This window comes from Aplidium turbinatum, chromosome 8 (genome assembly GCF_918807975.1).
Source record: "Aplidium turbinatum chromosome 8, kaAplTurb1.1, whole genome shotgun sequence".
Lineage (NCBI taxonomy): Eukaryota > Metazoa > Chordata > Ascidiacea > Aplousobranchia > Polyclinidae > Aplidium > Aplidium turbinatum.
The window spans coordinates 29,130,763-29,151,963 of NC_137479.1; the positions used below are offsets into that span (position 1 = coordinate 29,130,763).

Consider the following 21,201-nt stretch of genomic DNA (forward strand, 5'->3'; position numbering starts at 1 on the left):
GATTCATTCCGATGAATGGGGTGCATACTCTAACTTGTCTAGTGAGTGTTTCTTGTAGTTCTATTTTAAAATGACATAGGCTACACTAACATGTAAACACTTAACGTAGATTATGTTAAACATTAAATGGATTGGATGAAGTACATAAAATGCATGTAGATTAAACATTTGTGTAGACTAGGTGTACTGAGAGTAAAAATGTGTAGGGGAGATGTGGCACCTATGGGACGAATATGACATTATTTCTAAAAAAACGTTATTTTAAAGCAAATCATGAACTAAAGCAATTTTATTGCAAAGTTTAGTCATTGTTTCTTAACATGAAATCAAAACAGTGATGACTGTAGGCTAATATTCTTTATTGTTTTTTTTTCATCATTAAAAAGTGTCAGACAACTGTCCCATAGGTTGCTTACATACATGATCAATGGGACAAGGGGTTATGTCCCAGGAGACACTTTTCTAGATACATCAATTGATTGTCAAGGGTATGATGGAATGAAAGAGACTCAAGAGAAAAGAAGCAGAACTTGTTTTCTTGGTTTTCATCAATAAATAGACCCGCTTTTCTTTTCAGACATGATAAAATAAGACACTTTAAAGGTTCAATGAATTGAAATCTAAAAAGGTATATACTTTTGCCATGATCTATAGCAAAGTGTAGTGTAATAAGGCTTTTCAAGATTGTACAAAATAAAGCAGTAGCTCTTATCTACATCCCTAGTGAAAAATACTTTTTAAGTGAAAAAAATTTCTTTCAGCCTTAAAATAACGTAGGAATATGTCCCAAAAGTGATTGCTTGCACAGTCCCATTGGTCATTCAACCACCAGTTTGTGTTTAGCTTGTCTGAAGACATATCACAGTACAATGTGTACTTTTCTGTTGTGATAGCATCAGACCCAACCATTTGGCTTAAACTGTCATGCCAGGTCCCACTTGATACAACTTATTCATAGTGTAGAAACTGTTAACAACAATTAACCATTTAAAGTTACTTTGGGAGCAGAAAAAAAAATCAACTGACCTCGCCACTTAACTGCACAGCTCCTTTTCAAAAAGCACGATGGCTCATGCCAAAACAATTATGCATCCATTAAAAATAAATTTAACAATTTAACATGTTTTTGTTATTTCTATTTGGAAACCGTTGCAGCAAGCATTTTAGGCTGAAATTTATTTAAAGTTGCTTTCGTATTTTTTAGATCTTGGATATCGCCACCAAACGGTCAACCATCACCATCATTATGTTTCGGCCACAGGGGTTCATACGAACCACATTGAAAACCTGTGGCTGAATTGTAAACGGAAATTTAAAAGAATGGGTGGCACCACAAGGCCCATGATACCTGGGTATCTTGATGAATTTATGTGGCGACATCAGTTTCCACGGGGACGACATTTTCCGGAAGTTCTCCGCGCCATAAGGGAGTCCTACCCCTTACTGTAGCCGCCACATCGTCCATTTGCCAAAAAAAAAAAAAACAGCCCTTTTCAGGGCTACCTAATGATAAAAAAGAGTTGCTGCCCACATAGCCTACTTTGTGATATTTATTCTATAACAAACAAACTAGGCTAAAAAAAGTGCAATGTCACATGAAACAAAATAATTTTTTTAACTTACGTTTGTAACATGATTTTTGTGTGTTAACGTTTAAGGTTTGGACCTATGAATCATTTTGTTTACACACACGGATGCCTTTGGGAAAAAGACTTCGTGTGGTAATGAAAGAACACGAGAATGCAAGCCCAAGTCATTTCATTACGGTTTCGTTACTTACCTTTGATCCATATTTAAGCCTAGGTTTATTAGGCTTAGCCTATGTGTTGCGAAAAAATTTCTTGGCTAAGCATTGAACAAAACATAAGTATCCGCACCCACTGTCTCGCTGGTTGTTGTTGCTTTTTATTATTTGCAGAGGTTTCTCCATCCAAATAGGAACAATTTTCTGGCTCCTGCACTTGGAGCTGACATCACTTGCTTCCTCAACCGAGCTTTTCCAATAGATGTCGACTGAGGGCCGAGTGACAAGAATTCTTCCACGACCTCCCAAAGGATCAAAGTTCTACACCGCTCTAGAGCACACATCGCTTTCCTATTGATCAGTGTTTGTTACATTACTTGATTCGGACAAGCCATCACACCACCAACTAGGCTATTTGTGTGCCTGATCCTAATACTTTCTATGACTTTAGCATTTTTTCAATATAAATGGGACACAATTAATTATCGCGATCACGCAATGTGAATCCAGAAAGACGATCGATTCGTAATTGAAATGCATTGTGCAAAAGCTTCGTTGGGGGGCTGTCTTCGAACAACGATTGCGCGCATATTGAATAAGATACAAAAATGAAAGTTAGCACTTCAATAAACAGTAACATGTTCTTTTAATTGGATTTGATTTAGATTGTTTATCATTTAAAATGAAGTTTTAGGAAGGGTTTGCATGTGGTCAAGTTTAGGTGGCCACCAGATGAAGCTAGTAAAATTTTGGAACTTGGTATTAATTTAGTTGGTTAGATCTATGCTTGTGCTTTTCAATGATAGCAAATCTGTTGAAATTGAGCAAGAAATGAATAAATGGGAGACAATTAATCATCGTGATTACGCAGGGCGTGAACTGGAAGAGGATCGATTCGCGATTGAAATGCATTGGGCAAAAGCTTCGTTGGGGGGCTGTCTTCGAACAACGATTGCTCATATATTAAATAAGGTGTCAAAATGAAAGTTAGCCCTTCAATAAACAGTAACAAGTTCTTTTAATTGGTTGTCGTTTAATGTTTTTATCATTGCAAATAAACTTTTGATAATGGTTTGAATTTGGTCAAGTTTAGGTGGCCACCAGATGGAGCTAGTAGTATTTTGGGACTTGGTATTAATTTAGTTGGTTAGATCTATGCTTGTGCTTTTTAACGATAGCAAATCTGTTGAAATTGAGCAAAAAATGAATAAATGGGAGACAATTAATTATCGTGAACATGCAGGGCGTGAACTGGAAGAGGATCGATTCGCTATTGAAATGCATTGGGCAAAAGCTTCGTTGGGGGGCTGTCTTCGAACAACGATTGCGCGCATATTGAATAAGATACAAAAATGAAAGTTAGCACTTCAATAAACAGTAACATGTTCTTTTAAATGGCTGTCGTTTAATGTTCCTATCCTTCCAAATAAACTTTTGATAATGGTTTGAATTTGGTCAAGTTTAGGTGGCCACCAGATAGAGCTAGTAGTATTTTGGGACTTGGTATTAATTTAGTTGGTTAGATCTATGCTTGTGCTTTTTAACGATAGCAAATCTGTTGAAATTGAGCAAAAAATGAATAAATGGGAGGCAATTAATTATCGTGAACATGCAGGGCGTGAACTGGAAGACGATCGATTCGCCATTGAAATGCATTGGGCAAAAGCTTCGTTGGGGGGCTGTCTTCGAACAACGATTGCGCGCATATTGAATAAGATACAAAAATGAAAGTTAGCACTTCAATAAACAGTAACATGTTCTTTTAATTGGATTTAATTTAAATTGTTTATCATTTAAAATGAAGTTTTGGTGATGGTTTGCATGTGGTCAAGTTTAGGTGGCCACTAGATGGAGCTATTAGCATTTTGGGACTTGGTATTAACTTAGTTGGTTAGATCTATGCTTGTGCTTTTCAACGATAGCAAATCTGTTGAAATTGAGCAAGAAATGAATGAATGGGAGACAATTAATTATCGTGAACATGCAGGGCTTGAACTGGAAGAGGATCGATTCGCCATTGAAATGCATTGGGCAAAAGCTTCGTTGGGGGGCTGTCTTCGAACAACGATTGCGCGCATATTGAATAAGATATAACAATGAAAGTTAGCACTTCAATAAACAGTAACATGTTCTTTTAATTGGCTGTCGTTTAATGTTCTTATCATTCCAAATAAACTTTTGATAATGGTTTGAATTTGGTCAAGTTTAGGTGGCCACCAGATGGAGCTAGTAGTATTTTGGGACTTGGTTATAACTTAGTTGGTTAGATCCCTGCTTGTGCTTTTCAACGATAGCAAATCTGTTGAAATTGAGCTAGAAATGAATAAATGGGAGACAATTAATTATCGTGAACATGCAGGGCGTGAACTGGAAGACGATCGATTCACCATTGATCACGCAGGGCGTGAACTGGAAGAGGATCGATTCGCCATTGAAATGCATTGGGCAAAAGCTTCGTTGGGGGGCTGTCTTCGAACAACGATTGCTCATATATTAAATAAGGTATAAAAATGAAAGTTATCACTTCAATAAACAGTAACATGTTCTTTTAATTGTTTGTCGTTTAATGTTTTTATCATTGCAAATAAACTTTTGATAATGGTTTGAATTTGGTCAAGTTTAGGTGGCCACCAGATGAAGCTAGTAGTATTTTGGGACTTGGTATTAATTTAGTTGGTTAGATCTATGCTTGTGCTTTTCAACGATAGCAAATCTGTTGAAATTGAGCAAGAAATGAATAAATGGGAGACAATTAATTATCGTGAACATGCAGGGCGTGAACTGGAAGAGGATCGATTCGCCATTGAAATGCATTGGGCAAAAGCTTCGTTGGGGGGCTGTCTTCGAACAACGATTGCTCATATATTAAATAAGGTATCAAAATGAAAGTTAGCCCTTCAATAAACAGTAACAAGTTCTTTTAATTGGTTGTCGTTTAATGTTTTTATCATTGCAAATAAACTTTTGATAATGGTTTGAATTTGGTCAAGTTTAGGTAGCCACCAGATGGAGCTAGTAGTATTTTGGGACTTGGTATTAATTTAGTTGGTTAGATCTATGCTTGTTCTTTTCAACGATAGCAAATCTGTTGAAATTGAGCTAGAAATGAATAAATGGGAGACAATTAATTATCGTGAACATGCAGGGCGTGAACTGGAAGACGATCGATTCGCCATTGAAATGCATTGGGCAAAAGCTTCGTTGGGGAGCTGTCTTCGAACAACGATTGCGCGCATATTGAATGAGATATAACAATGAAAGTTACCACTTTAATAAACAGTAACATGTTCTTTTAATTGGATTTGATTTAGATTGTTTATCATTTAAAATGAAGTTTTGGTGATGGTTTGAATTTGGTCAAGTTTAGGTGGCCACCAGATGGAGCTAGTAGTATTTTGGGACTTGGTATTAATTTAGTTGGTTAGATCTATGCTTGTGCTTTTCAACGATAGCAAATCTGTTGAAATTGAGCAAGAAATGAATAAATGGGAGACAATTAATTATCGTGAACATGCAGGGCGTGAACTGGAAGACGATCGATTCGCCATTGAAATGCATTGGGCAAAAGCTTCGTTGGGGGGCTGTCTTCGAACAACGATTGCGCGCATATTGAATAAGATATAACAATGAAAGTTAGCACTTCAATAAACAGTAACATGTTCTTTTAATTGGCTGTCGTTTAATGTTCTTATCGTTCCAAATAAACTTTTGATAATGGTTTGAATTTGGTCAAGTTTAGGTGGCCACCAGATGGAGCTAGTAGTATTTTGGGACTTGGTATTAATTTAGTTGGTTAGATCTATGCTTGTTCTTTTCAACGATAGCAAATCTGTTGAAATTGAGCAAGAAATGAATAAATGGGAGACAATTAATTATCGTGAACATGCAGGGCGTGAACTGGAAGAGGATCGATTCGCCATTGAAATGCATTGGGCAAAAGCTTCGTTGGGGGGCTGTCTTCGAACAACGATTGCTCATATATTAAATAAGGTGTCAAAATGAAAGTTAGCCCTTCAATAAACAGTAACAAGTTCTTTTAATTGGTTGTCGTTTAATGTTTTTATCATTGCAAATAAACTTTTGATAATGGTTTGAATTTGGTCAAGTTTAGGTAGCCACCAGATGGAGCTAGTAGTATTTTGGGACTTGGTATTAATTTAGTTGGTTAGATCTATGCTTGTTCTTTTCAACGATAGCAAATCTGTTGAAATTGAGCTAGAAATGAATAAATGGGAGACAATTAATTATCGTGAACATGCAGGGCGTGAACTGGAAGACGATCGATTCGCCATTGAAATGCATTGGGCAAAAGCTTCGTTGGGGAGCTGTCTTCGAACAACGATTGCGCGCATATTGAATGAGATATAACAATGAAAGTTACCACTTTAATAAACAGTAACATGTTCTTTTAATTGGATTTGATTTAGATTGTTTATCATTTAAAATGAAGTTTTGGTGATGGTTTGAATTTGGTCAAGTTTAGGTGGCCACCAGATGGAGCTAGTAGTATTTTGGGACTTGGTATTAATTTAGTTGGTTAGATCTATGCTTGTGCTTTTCAACGATAGCAAATCTGTTGAAATTGAGCAAGAAATGAATAAATGGGAGACAATTAATTATCGTGAACATGCAGGGCGTGAACTGGAAGACGATCGATTCGCCATTGAAATGCATTGGGCAAAAGCTTCGTTGGGGGGCTGTCTTCGAACAACGATTGCGCGCATATTGAATAAGATATAACAATGAAAGTTAGCACTTCAATAAACAGTAACATGTTCTTTTAATTGGCTGTCGTTTAATGTTCTTATCGTTCCAAATAAACTTTTGATAATGGTTTGAATTTGGTCAAGTTTAGGTGGCCACCAGATGGAGCTAGTAGTATTTTGGGACTTGGTATTAATTTAGTTGGTTAAATCTATGCTTGTGCTTTTCAACGATAGCAAATCTGTTAAAATTGAGCTAGAAATGAATAAATGGGAGACAATTAATTATCGTGATCACGCAGGGCGTGAACTGGAAGACGATCGATTCGCCATTGAAATGCATTGGGCAAAAGCTTCGTTAGGGGGCTGTCTTCGAACAACGATTGCGCGCATATTGAATAAGATATAACAATGAAAGTTAGCACTTCAATAAACAGTAACATGTTCTTTTAATTGGATTTGATTTAGATTGTTTATCATTTAAAATGAAGTTTTGGTGATGGTTTGAATTTGGTCAAGTTTAGGTGGCCACCAGATGGAGCTAGTAGTATTTTGGGACTTGGTATTAATTTAGTTGGTTAGATCTATGCTTGTGCTTTTCAACGATAGCAAATCTGTTGAAATTGAGCAAGAAATGAATAAATGGGAGACAATTAATTATCGTGAACATGCAGGGCGTGAACTGGAAGACGATCGATTCGCCATTGAAATGCATTGGGCAAAAGCTTCGTTGGGGGGCTGTCTTCGAACAACGATTGCGCGCATATTGAATGAGATATAACAATGAAAGTTAGCACTTCAATAAACAGTAACATGTTCTTTTAATTGGCTGTCGTTTAATGTTCTTATCGTTCCAAATAAACTTTTGATAATGGTTTGAATTTGGTCAAGTTTAGGTGGCCACCAGATGGAGCTAGTAGTATTTTGGGACTTGGTATTAATTTAGTTGGTTAAATCTATGCTTGTGCTTTTTAACGATAGCAAATCTGTTAAAATTGAGCTAGAAATGAATAAATGGGAGACAATTAATTATCGTGATCACGCAGGGCGTGAACTGGAAGACGATCGATTCGCCATTGAAATGCATTGGGCAAAAGCTTCGTTAGGGGGCTGTCTTCGAACAACGATTGCGCGCATATTGAATAAGATATAACAATGAAAGTTAGCACTTCAATAAACAGTAACATGTTCTTTTAATTGGATTTGATTTAGATTGTTTATCATTTAAAATGAAGTTTTGGTGATGGTTTGAATTTGGTCAAGTTTAGGTGGCCACCAGATGGAGCTAGTAGTATTTTGGGACTTGGTATTAATTTAGTTGGTTAGATCTATGCTTGTGCTTTTCAACGATAGCAAATCTGTTGAAATTGAGCAAGAAATGAATAAATGGGAGACAATTAATTATCGTGAACATGCAGGGCGTGAACTGGAAGACGATCGATTCGCCATTGAAATGCATTGGGCAAAAGCTTCGTTGGGGGGCTGTCTTCGAACAACGATTGCGCGCATATTGAATAAGATATAACAATGAAAGTTAGCACTTCAATAAACAGTAACATGTTCTTTTAATTGGCTGTCGTTTAATGTTCTGATCATTCCAAATAAACTTTTGATAATGGTTTGAATTTGGTCAAGTTTAGGTGGCCACGATTGCGCGCATATTGAATAAGATATAACAATGAAAGTTAGCACTTCAACAAACAGTAACATGTTCTTTTAATTAGATTTGATTTAGATTGTTTATCATTTAAAATGAAGTTTTGGTGATGGTTTGAATTTGGTCAAGTTTAGGTGGCCACCAGATGGAGCTAGTAGTATTTTGGGACTTGGTACTAATTTAGTTGGTTAGATCTATGCTTGTGCTTTCCAACAATAGCAAATTTGTTGAAATTGAACAAGAAATGAATGAATGGGAGACAATTTCCTTCTGGTGTATTTCGTTCCATTTCCACCCCGCACTTCCTCCTTCATAATAGTCCGTTCCAATGTGTGACGTCATCATTTTGTCTGGTTGACCAACAGGGCGTCTTGTGGAAGAGCACCCAATTGGTGAAAAAATTTGTTAACCATAAGCATGAAAACAAAACTTTGGCACTTATTTGTGTACCATTATTTATTTACTGGCACATGTTTCCTGTTAATACGCGCATGGTACATTATACCTTAACGGCGTATGTAAGTTATATGCGTAGCCGTAGGTAGGTAACCTGAACTGAACGGAAATTGGAAAAATCTAGGGCAAGGACACTTTTGTCTTTTCATAATTTCTTAAAATAAACTGGGTTTGCCCTAGAGTTGCCAATTAAAAAAATTAAAATTATTTTGCAGACAAAACTTTGGCTATCACACAAAAACGACAAAACAAGCAAACCAGACAGTATGAACAATTAATGATCAACATAAAAAGCCTGGTGATAATGTTTGAAGTAGTTTGATCTGTAAAAACGGTCTAAATTCATCAAAGACATTATCAGACTGTTGCCGGAGTTAATGCTTTATGTTACTCTCCTATGTTATTCTAGGCAACATCCCACTACCAAGCTGGTACTCGGGATGTAGCTGTAGCATTTACAGCTAGATATGGGCGTATGTTCAAACAATCCTATGTCCAATCCTATGTCTCCTGCAGTGGTTTTGTAGAGAATCCGCCAGAGGCCTGTAGGCTCCTCCCAGGCAACTCATAAACTACCAAAGGTCCAGAAGAGTTTTTAATAGTGTTAATTGCTTTCGGTTTCAAATAAACTTTCATGAAAATGAAGTATCTTCTGACAGGTGTCAAACCCACAACAATGCTTGATATGAACGACTCGGTTGCATGTCTTGTAATGCAAAGTAATTTCTTTGCATTCAAATAAACTTTTTATTATTTTAGAGAATGGAGGTACTCGTAGTTCATAACCTTTTTTCACGACGATTAGCAAAAAAAAAATACTTAAAGTTATAACTATTTCTTCCGTAGTTTTGTTGTGAGCTTGGCAACTTGTCTGCAATCAGCAGAGTTGCCAAACACGTAATGTAAGTTATGAATAGGTGACTGAAATGTGGTAAGTGGTCCAACCTAGATTGTGGTCCAACCTAGTACTAGTAGCTCTACCTACCTTATCCACCTAGAAAATAATTTCTTAATTTCAGCTTATTTAAGCAAGTTTGTCTTGTTTAGGTTTTCTTCTTTAGGCTTTCTACATTATGCTTTCATATTAGGGTAATTATGATTGAGGTCACTGCTAAACTTTCAAGGGGTCTAGTATATTTTGCTGGTGAAACAATTCAGTGTTCAATAAGGTTCCAAAATATCTCTTCAGCAGATACAAAAAAGTATGTACTGTCACAATGTATTGTTGTTATTACAGAATGGGAAAAAGGCAATATTTAACTTTATGTTTGAAAACCTGCATTCTCCGATTTTAACTATCACTTTAGCTCTTTTGTAAGCAAGCATTTCTTTTCAATAGTGTTTTGAGTTATTATTTGTAATTAAATAATGATGCGTGTGCAATGTGCATTAACAATGAGTTTGCTGCTTTTATTAATTTGTTAAAAAACGCTGAAGAATAATCTTATTTTGCATGTGTTGTAACAGCCTGGATACGACAAAAAAAGTATACTTTGTAATGCAGAAAGAGAGCAGTTATGAGATTATGCAAACGTTAAATCTATTATAATAATAATAATCTGGAGAGGTAAAACCTTTTACTGACTGATGCTCAATACAAAGCCTCTCGTCTGTTACTGGTCCTCACAACCCAGGCGAAAGGACATGTTGAAGGGAACTTCAGCCTCTGTCTGTGTAGCAAGACCGTCCCAGCTAAAACCTGCACGAGGAGAGCCTGCTATGCTGATCTGGGCGGATCTAGAGAAGCCAACTCGGAAAAATTGGCAAAATTGCTGGCAGCAGGGTGATGAATTTCTTGTCTCACCGGAAGTGCTCCAAGATGAGTTCAACGATGAGGTCAGAATAAAATGTTTGGCGGAAGATCCCTACATGTGGACAACGACAAAGATCAAAAATCTCAGTTAGCGAGATACTGCGATGGTGGAAAGAACTTTGGAGGCTCTACCACCATAATTTTCATACCTCCAGACTATCTCCTATTATGAACAAGCTGTGACATCACTTACAACGGTGTGGAAACAGAGGTCAATTGGTAAAAACACAATAATTAAGATTGCTGCGAACTCTCGTTTTCCCAATTGCCACATATGGATGTGAAATTTGGACATGCAAAAAACGTGACATTAAAAAGTTTTGAAACGTGGTGTCACAGAAGACTATTACGCTGGATGGAAAGAAAAACAAATGAATTTGTTTCCCAACAAATAAACGATAAATGGAGTCTGATTAACAACATTAACCTCAGAAAATTGAGATATTTCGGACACATAGCAAGAAGCAACTCGTTGGAAAATTCAATGTTGACTGGGATGGTGCAAGGCAAAGGAACAAAAGGACGACAAAAAATGAAATATTTTGACAATATCAAGCAAATTACAGGAATAAAAAGCATGCCGGAAACACTAATAAAAACAAAAGACAGAACAAAATAGAGGCAGTTCATAAGGAAGATCACAGCTGATCAAACATGATCAATCTGTTGAAGAATAATAATAATAATAATAAATATTTGATGTTGTAAGCACCGAGGTGCCTTACCAGGTTTATTGCTCCTTAAAATTGAGATTGTAACAAGGCCATGGATTGTAACTAACAGGTGCAACCTATTTCGCCCCCTAAAAAGATTGAGAAAAAAATACAACGGAGCCGAAGTCGCTGATTGGAGTTGCCACAAACATTTCAAAATTTTTCTCTTTAAAAGATCGAGAGAGCAAATAAAGAAGCGTCAAAGTTGCTGATTGGAGTTGCTGAAACAGTTGACCACCTTAAGAATCTTAAAATAATAGTTGATAAACTGAACTTCACTTTCGGGTTAGGGTTAGTCACGCTTATTTTGTGGTAACCTATAAAAATTCAATGATTAATTCAAGGGGACAATTTTAAAATGTTTGCGGATACTCCAATTAGCGACATCGGTTTTGTTCTATTTTTTTTTCTAGATTTTTTCAGGGGACAAAATTGGGGGAAGTAGTGTTCAAGGGACAAAATAGGTTGCATCCTCCGAGTTGATCGGTTTAAACCGGGGTGGTTTAAACCGCCCGGTTAAAACCAGTTAAAACCTAGTTTAAACCGGGCAGTTTTGACCGCCTATTACTGGTCAAAACCCCTTTTAGCGTATGAATCAAGTTGCTTTTCAATTGAATTAAAAATATTACCGGTACCCTCCATGTTTAGTAATGATGTTCAACTATATTTTGTTTTGATCAACAATAACCTAAATGCTGGATTTGGAACAAAACATATTCAATTTCTCTGTTTATTTTTGATGTTTCAATCAGTTGGTTATTTTAATTATTAAAAAAATTCAAATTCTAAAAATAAGATTCTGATGAACCAAAAAATGCTTGGTAGAACGATGAACAATTTGCACAGCCAACTGAAGTACAAGAATTTATTCCAACAAATTTTTTTATATTTTTAACTGCTTTTATATTTCCTAAATAGCCCAGGTAGCCGACCATTCACCACATAAAAATATTTTTCTGGGTGTTGACCGGTTTAAACCTAGTTTTCACCGGTTAAATCCAGGTTTAAACCGCTTAGTGATCAAAACCAGTTTGACCACTTAGAGATCAATCTGTGCATCCTAAATAACTATGTGGGTTGCAGTACACAATTACTTCTAGGTCAAATGTTTCCGATTGTTCATATTTGGTGATTGTTTACATGTATGCATTTATCCACTTTTCTTGATCCAAGTGTGGTGAGTACAATCACTTTTTTTATCATGCATTATCGCATTTTGTGAACTATGGATTTTTCGTTTCAGCCAAGAGGAGACGATAGCTTGGGCAAGTGTACATATCCACTGTTTTTGCTGCATCAATGAATCAAGAGTTGTTCTCCCCCCTACTTTTTTGAAAAAAAACCTTCAAAAATCCTCTGGTATATAATGACATATTTAGTGAAACAATTGATAAGTTAGGCCTACAACTGTACTATATAGTACTATAATAAAAGCAGCACAATGAAACCTGTACTACAGTATATACTTGTAAGAAAATTATTGGGAACACATAAAATTAAAAAGTACTAAGGTCTTGTAGCCTATTTCATTTTCAAAAGCTGGTGAAGGATCCTAATGCATGATGGACTGATGGTGGGTATTGATATTTGACTTAAGTGAACTCTACGTTAATGTCAGATTTACTTTTACATGCAATTCATAATGATGCACTGAATTTGATCAATCAGTTACTTTGCAGAAATTTGAAGTTGCATACAATGAGGTAAAGGTCCCATAATCAGCTACTGATCTTTAAACCTCTTCTTTCAAGCAGGAGGTGCTTTCCATGTGACATCATTTGTTCCTCATCGCGATGAGCAAGGTCATTGCATCTTGCAAACTCCAGTAAAAATATTATTTTGTGATTTGAAATTAGCTCCGTGGGAAAGCAGGATATGTAAGTTATGTTTTCTTAAAAAAAAAATTTGTTGGTCAATCATTTGTTATTTTCTAACCTTTATTCTTTACTGGATACCTAGAATGTTTTTATCCACTTTTTCTGAATTGTTTCATTTCTTAAGAATACGCTAACAAAGCTATTTAAATTGTCTTGACAAAAATCAAAAGTAAGGATGGTGATGCAAAAAGCTTTTACTTTATATGGTATTGTGTGAGTTAGTTGTTTGTACAACACAACATTGTCAAATGTCAATGTACGGTAATCGATTTGCCACTAATCTTGTGGTATGTTCAAAAGATGAAAATTTATAATATCTAATGAATTTCAGTAAAAAGGTTTAAAAAATGCATTTTTTTCAGTTCATTTCAAAGAGACTATACCAACAGACACCCCTCCCTCATACAGAGGCCCATCATGCAAGTACTCATATAAGATCACAGTGGCTACACAAAGGGTTGGAGCCCCGATCAAGCTTCTTCGAATACCTTTCAGAGTTCTTGTTGTATCTGGTATGTTGTAATTCGATTGAGCAGTTATGTGTTTACAGTGAAATGGTGTTTCTTTTGGATTTTATTCTTATTGTTTATATTTGAACACGATGCATCATGCTGCAGGTGATTTGAGTTTTCTCACCATCACCTTACAATGAAGTTGGTTTAAGAGCAGAATTTCAACATACGAGTGGTGTCACGTATTTCATGATGCTGACTAAGTGTTTGCCAGACACGTTTGTACACTGGAGTGGTTAAATGCCTTTTGAAATTTCATATGTTTCCTACAAATTTGAAAAACACTATTTTCTCAATCTAGACAGTTATACAGTAAGTTCTATTAAATATACATGCTACACAAATTGTAATAATATGTTGGAAGTATGTACTACGTATTAAGCTATTGCAGCACCAGCGCAGTACATTTTTTTTGGACTATAGTATTTGGTTTACTAAGAAACTTAAATCTGCTGCTTTAGGTTTAACTGAGCACTTATTACAAGAAGATGAAATACCTTGCAATCCGTTCATAGAGCAAACATCTTCAAAACTAGATTTGCTAGAAGTTGCGCTGGCCAGATTGAGCTCAGTCGTATCAAGAAGATCTTCAAGTAAGTGTACATTCTTTTTATGATACTTTCAAAACACAATTTTTGCTGCAATCGTCTGCCGAGAAGCGTATAGTTGATTGGATAGCCTAGTCTAAATGGCTGGCGTGGAGGCTACACAATCGGAATAGCTCACTGTTTCAGTGAGTTCCCAGCCTTGTCCTGATTGCCAAGAAGAACACATCTTTCTACAGTGGTTTTCAAAAGTTGACTTCCAAAAAAATATAGTCTCCAAGGAGATTTAACCCCAGAAAAATAAATTTCTTGTATCAATTTGGTAAATTTATTTACACAGGATATACTGCAAGATACAAGCCTAAATTACGATGCAAATGTATCGGATTGAGATAAATTTATCTTTAAATCTTTATCAAGCGAAAGCGACTGTTAAATATGGGAATTCTATCTACATTCCTGGCTTAGGCTATTTGATTGGAATTTTTGCTATTCTAAATAGCTAATTGCTTTGGAATGATAAATTTTTAAAGCATTTTGCCGTCTCTATTTTTTTTTTTTTCTTACAAGTGCTCCACGCTTTCCTTTTATTCAACTTGTAATCAAAAATCAAAACCCAGTAACCATAGGTGGGCAAAGTTACTTTCAAAAGTAACTGAGTTACAGTTACTTGGCCAAAATAGTAACTGAGTTGCCGTTACAGTTACTAATTTTAAAAAGTAACTAGTTACCGTTACTAGTTACAGTTACTAGTTACTTTCAGTTGCTCACAAATCTCAACATAAAATTCTGCACCTGGCCAGCTCTGCATGCAAGTCCAGGTTAACCGCAATATTTGATATATAGTGTTAGAGCCAACCATGCTAACATAACAGCACAAGTACAAAACCAACAAGGTTTTATTTTTAAAAAAATACTCAGTGGCTTATATGTTTATTTCCTTTGAGAAATACGAGCATTTCAAAGTGCTCGTCACTCAGGCCTGCCCTTTTGGGCTTTAAAATGTCCTTGCCTAATCGTCGTCGTCGTGTGAGCCTCTGGGGCCGAGAGTTTATCCTTTTACCGCGCCAGATTCACGATGTTCCCGGACTACACTGGAAGGCTACTAGAGAGCAGCCAGTCTTTGGTTTCATCATTCGTGACACGCAGACCTTTCATTCCGTTAGGTGGCTTGAAGATGTTACAGTCATTGATGATGTCCGTCTCGATAGTTCAATTGGTTAGCGCGTCACTTCTGGAACGAAGCAGCTTCAAGATCAAGCGGCACCGGTTCGACTCTCAGGGCATGCACTTGAGCAACGCACGTTAAGGACTGCTCTCCATTTAGCGGCATCTAATAGATGGAATAATTTCCCGGCAACGAGACTTCAACAATTAGAAACTTCACTCTGTCAATCTCGGTGACCGGGCCTGCGTCAGTGATTTAAAGCCTTTAGTCTACAAGTATGCGAAACTGCTTTCCCAGTCCGAGGATAAAGATTTATTCAATCAATCAATCAATGATGTGGTCTGCGGTCTGTTCCTCGGCACCACATTCACAGGAGGAGGAAGAGGCCATTTCCCATTGGTGCATGGTTGAACGGAAAAGCCCGACGCCCGTACGGAGACGGTTGAGGCGCACCCATGCTTGTCTTGGTAGTGTCAGGTCGATGGAGCGTGTGTCGGCGTCGGGGATGAACGAATAAAGTCTGGTGATGAACAAGTGCTGCAATAAAAACAATATTTTTACTGCAGCACTTGACGGAATGGGAGTGTTATGTTTTTAAAACAGGTTTTTCATCGGTCCAATTGTTAATCTGGATCCGCTTAACTTGTCCTCAGGGCCCGCTTCCAAATACTCCTGTAACAGATTCAACGCGCATTGCTTTCTTTTCTTGGTTTTTGCGTAAAGTTGTGCAAAAAGTCCTCCGTGGCTCTATCCACCACCATCCACTTCAGTGTCGCTGCTACTCCCCTCTTCAACAGAGCAGTTTGCTTCTTCAATTGCTTGAAGCATGTTCTGTTTTATTTTGGTCTTCAATTCAGCAGTGTCGCGTAATGATCAGGCATTAAACACAGATAAGTCTAAATTGTGGGTGGAATGCAGTCGCAAGCTGAAAGTCGCTGTCCTCGAACCAATGACCAAATCTGATTTGTATTGCTTCCACAAGAACGTCCACCAACGGCAAGCAATCAGCAATGCTGTTGCTGGTTTTAATGTCAGACAATCTTTTTAGAGGCATTGCAAGCGTTGCACTAAATGCAATAAATTTCAACTTCTTGAAGGTAACTAACTAACTGACTATAAGCATCAACAAATTGCTTTTAATCGCTGCGTGTTTCTTGATGCTTATGGTCAGTTAGTTAGTTACCTTCAAGAAGTTGAAATTTACTGCATTTTTATAAATATTTTCAGGTTCCTGATGAGGGCTGAAGTTAAACTGAAAACGTTTGACTGTTAAACTCATTTGTAAATATGTAAAATATATTATTATAATGCTCAACCCTGTTGTATTGTTGTGTCTTGCCTGTCTTTGGTACATATTGATTAATCGCCAAAAACAATTAATTTAGCCAAATCAGTTATCAAAAATCGCCAAAAAAGAGCCAAATCATAAATATGAAGCTAAACGTCTTAAAAAAATCGCCATATTTCTGGACTTTGGCGATAAATTCGCCAATATGGCAACCCTTCTCCACCAGTCCACAAAACAAAAGTAGAACCGCGCATGCGCAGTGCTGCGCCGACACATCTGCGAGAAAAATGCATTATTGCGCAAAACGCAGCAAACACGCACTAAGCAAGACACAAACACGTACAGAGAAATAAACGGCAATTAAAAACTGAAATTTCAATACAAAAGTAACTTGTAACTGTAACTGTTGAAAAAGTGCCAAAATAGGAACTAGTTACCGCGTTTCGTTACTTTTGGAAAATAGTAACGAAGTTACCGTTACAGTTACTCAAAAAGTAACTAGTTACAGTAACTAGTTACTTTTGTAACTAGTTACTGCCCACCTCTGCCAGTAACCCAACAGATTGCAGGATTGAATAACCGACATGCAACAATTAGGATTGTACGATTCTTAAAACTTCTCATTTTCTTTCAGAAAACTTTAAACTTGTCAATGGCCGAGGACTAATGGGAGTTTTTTCATTGATGAAGACTTCCGCAAAGTTGGGTGACGACATCGTTGGCATGTTTTCCTTCACTGAGGGGACTGTTCCTGTGCTACAGGTTGGTTGCTATGCAAGGTTACCTGCCATCTGCTGTTTCCTGCATATTTTGTCGAAGATTCAAAATGTAAACCCATTGTTGGGCTTTAAAGTTGCACTTTTTTTAATTTTAGACTTTGTTTTGGTTAAATTTTTGTTTAAACACTTAGAAGTATAAAGTTGGTTGACTATATTGTTTATTATCCCCCCCTTCGAAACTAAGCCGTGGAAGCATTGAGCCACTGTGCCCGGTCATCAAGATTGAATCCATTGAATTAATCAATTAACATCCCAAGTTTCCTCTGTTGGTTGAAGTTTTGTTGGCTGCTAATTATTTCATCCGCTAGGTGCCGCTGGATGGTAAACCGGTCTTTGCACACTTCGACATTCGAGTTGCCGTTGCGTGATTGTTCTGTTCCTCACAGAACCGTGTATCGATTGAACTATTCCGGCAGGTTTTGATTTTCTTTCTGAAATAAGCTTGACTGATGACTTTATGATTCGAATCTCACTGCGTACTGGTACAGAAGTAAAACAAGTCGATCGATCGTAAACCTTCTTGCTTCATTTTTTTAATCATTGTCCTAATAATTGAAATCTATTTTACTTTCCAGTACACAGTTTGTTTACAATGCGAGGAGATTCTTTCTGACGATTGCCAACGTAGCCCATCCCAGGGCAACACCCTCCTCTCATTCAGCAAACACGTAGAGTTTTGTTTGTTTTCGGACAAATGCCACCTTGTCCTTCCTGTCCCTCTAAATGTCACCCCCGGGTTTTTCACCGATATAGGTGGGTAGCGTCTTGGCGGGTTTGATTTGGGATAATATAATGATGCTATAGCTCTGAGGGAGAATTAATTTTAGAATAGTATGGCGTAGGTAGATGATAGACAACACACTAATTGGAGTGATTAAACTAAAAAACTAACATGCATATTTAAGTTATGTTAATTTAATAACAGCTTTTTTGGGGGATAAACTGCATGCATAATGTTGTTCAGAGTTTTGATAAGCTGCGCACTTAGGAAGGGCTTCACATTTTTTAAAACGAAAACTATCCATGCCAAGTTTTCCATTTAACGATATTCAACTATTTTGGATCAATCCAATGCTCACATATTCAACATGACGTCACAACGTGACGTCAAGGTACATGTTACGTCATAATGTAACGCTGTCTAGCAACTTGACTTGTAAAATTATTGCAGTAAGGGAAATGTAAATTTACATATCTTGTTATTTTCTTTTCAAGTTTGCTTGAAATGGAGAATTCACTTCGACTTTGTGACCGCGTCCGCCCCGATCAAAGGGGTGGACCTTGAAACAGGTCAGACTGGCGAGCGCATGTGGCAGGGGCCGACTCAGATTAACACCGAGAGTATGGCTTGGGACATTCCCTTTGATATTTTTCCCACAATGCCCACTCAAGCAGAAAACATAGCCTCGTCGAAGAATGTCTCTACCCTTCAATTTTAAATGCCACCCTGCATATTGTGGGCTCATTTTGTATCAAGGAATGCACGGTGATGCGGAGACAAAGAGACCAACGACTCCTTCCGTGATTTCATCATGATGTTGTGTGACGTCATCAAGACGAATTCGAACGGAGCATATATTTTGGGAAATAGTTGAAGGATTGTTTTTAATAAAAAAAATGTAATAGCTTGCTTTGATAACGACTAATATTTTTCATTTAACAAATTTTTTCAATCTGCTAAGCTAATTTTTACCAAAGGACGAAAGAATATTAAACTAGAAATTGTCTATGCTTGTTAAAATTTTCTATACCAAGTCGTTTGTGGATAGGCTAAAGATTGTTTTAAGTGGCTGGTACTTTACAACATTTTCGCCTAAGAATATCTTGTGTGATGTACCTGGTGTTGGTAGCTCGTGAGAACGTCAAAAGTTCAATTATAACTGCCACCTATTCCTGTTTATGACTGTGCTTTTATGTTGCTGGCGGTGGCAGCTGGTACTTTCTTGTTTCGTACCGGTTACCTAACAGTTGTGGATGTCCAGAGGTGGGCATCCGCTACTTTAAAAGTAGAGCGTGCTACCCCCACTTCTCTCGCTACGTTTGTTTTAAACGGACACAGCACTTTGTGACGTCAAAATGACCTTGAAAACGAATGACATTCTTGTGCACTGCCATTTCAACCTTGTCATAGAAAACACATTCTAGGTGAAATTTAGTGTAACGCATCTTCCAAAAACACGAGCATTTCAAACCGTGAGTCGCTGAGTTGAGTCCTGCCCGCTTTGGCTTCGCCACGTCTTTTCCAAAGGACAAAAGTCTCTTCACTGCAGCACTGGAAGTGAAAGGGATGAGTTGTTTGAGCAGACGATTTAAGTCGGCACTGCGAAATCTCAAGCACTTGCTTCTGTCTGAAAAAAGGCCTCCACAATTGACTTGTCTTTCTGTACCAACGTTTTATGCGACGGAACCAACACACAAAAATATTCATCTTCGCACTCGTGTTGGTGTTACTGTGTCAACGTGGCTTGATGTTTCTCGCAATAGTTGAATGATTTCTGCCTTGATTTTTTCACGCGTTGTTTTCAAAATCGAGTCATGTTTTTTATCTTTAAATTGGAACGTAGCGGGAGTGCAACTGAAAGAAATGTAGTGCCTTACCGATACCGCTAATTTGGAAAAAGTAACGGCGCTACTCCAGAAAAAATGTAGTGCCGCCACAATTACCAAAAGAGTAACGGCGCTACTGCCCACCCCTGTATATGTCTTGCCGCTTAACGTTATAATGAAGCGCATGTTTTATTCGAGATTTTTGCTGCTTCAGGTACTTGTGTTAAAATATTGCTTATTGCATAATGTGACCTTTATTGCACTTTTCACAGACGTTTTGAGTTGTTTAATGTTGGTTCATATTCCAATGTCGATCTTGTTTGAATATTGATGTTCCGTTGTAAAATTCAATGAATTGAAATCACTTTAATGTTTGTTGTGGAATCAAACAAGCAGCATGTGATTTTCACACAACCCTTTTCTCTTCATTTCTTTCAACCAGCAAAGTCAAGATTCCGTGCAATATGAATGGCAAACACAAAACATGGTGCCAGAATATGCACTGCATTAATTTTGAAAGCGATTTGTGTTTAATTGACATTTAAGCAATGCCACAATGTTTATATTGTTTTTTTTTTCTGCAACTAGTTTCAATCTCAATGACACGGACGACGAAGTTATAAAGTGGATGGTTGGTTGGTTTTGAATCTTTATCCTCGGACTGACAAAGCCCTGATTGGTTATTCCTGGTAGTTTCGCATACTTGTAGAGGCTCTTGATGCAGGGCCGGTTTATACCGAGATTGGCAGAGTGAAGTTTCCGATTGTTGAAGTGTTGTTGCTGGGGAATTATTCCATTCAATAGGTGCCGCTGAATGGAGAGCAGTCCTGAAAGTGTGTTGCTCAAGCGCACACCCCGAGAGTCGAACTTGCGCCGGGCGCATAACCACTGAGCTAACGGCGCGGACAAATCGCTGTTAGTGCCTGGTGCAGGTAGATGGGCCCCAGTTTGTAGGCCTGTGATGTGTCGGCCACGTAACAATGCGTAGTGTTACGCATAGCACATAAATGTTGAAACAGTTTTGCTTTGAATATAGAGTTCCCTCCTGCCGCTGTTACCAGATCCATACGACACGGTATACAACTATACATACAAGCTTGGAATAACTTATGGAAGTTTACAAACCATTCCTCGTTCGAATACTCTATTGTTGAAGAAGCGGCTAGTCAGCTCGGCCATAAAACTTAGGGTTAACCGCTCAGCAGCATCCTTGCAGTTGTAAGGCAACTTCAGTTGACTCTGGTGATATTGAATCAGTAGACACCGCTGTTGTTAACAGCCAGTAGCCTTGACCAAGCCGTAGGAGTTTGGGGAAGGGGCAGTCGCACTCTCGCTACAAAAAAACGTCGCTAATTTGTGCAAAAATGTCCAGTGTTGGGTAAATTGTTGCGTTTTTTAA

The 21,201-nt window shown here is 37.5% G+C and overlaps 1 protein-coding gene across 2 annotated transcripts; it reads left to right on the forward strand.

The window, feature by feature from the left end:
• The first annotated feature begins 9,628 nt into the window (after nucleotides 1-9,628).
• LOC145775484 (RAB6A-GEF complex partner protein 2-like) lies at nucleotides 9,629-21,147 on the forward strand. 2 transcript variants are annotated; one of them, XM_082586778.1, is made up of 8 exons: nucleotides 9,629-9,762; nucleotides 12,330-12,445; nucleotides 12,841-12,963; nucleotides 13,326-13,475; nucleotides 13,937-14,068; nucleotides 17,111-17,238; nucleotides 17,831-18,008; nucleotides 18,471-21,147. In XM_082586778.1, the coding sequence occupies exons 1-8, from the start codon at nucleotides 9,656-9,658 to the stop codon at nucleotides 18,692-18,694; spliced, it is 1,158 nt and encodes a 385-aa protein (XP_082442904.1). In that variant the 5' UTR covers nucleotides 9,629-9,655; the 3' UTR covers nucleotides 18,695-21,147. The 2 variants fall into 2 exon arrangements, with proteins under 2 accessions (XP_082442904.1, XP_082442905.1); XM_082586779.1 differs by having other exon boundaries at nucleotides 12,844-12,963.
• Nucleotides 21,148-21,201: the final 54 nt, after the last annotated feature.

What these genes read in the sequence shown, in the direction of transcription:
- LOC145775484 (XM_082586778.1), top strand. Translation starts at nt 9,656, where the DNA reads ATGATTGAGGTCACTGCTAAACTTTCAAGGGGTCTAGTATATTTTGCT. An exon ending in TCTTCAGCAGATACAAAAAA is followed by an intron (nt 9,763 to 12,329) that starts GTATGTACTGTC and finishes TTTTCGTTTCAG; the next exon opens with CCAAGAGGAGACGATAGCTT. An exon ending in GGACTGTTCCTGTGCTACAG is followed by an intron (nt 17,239 to 17,830) that starts GTTGGTTGCTAT and finishes TTTACTTTCCAG; the next exon opens with TACACAGTTTGTTTACAATG.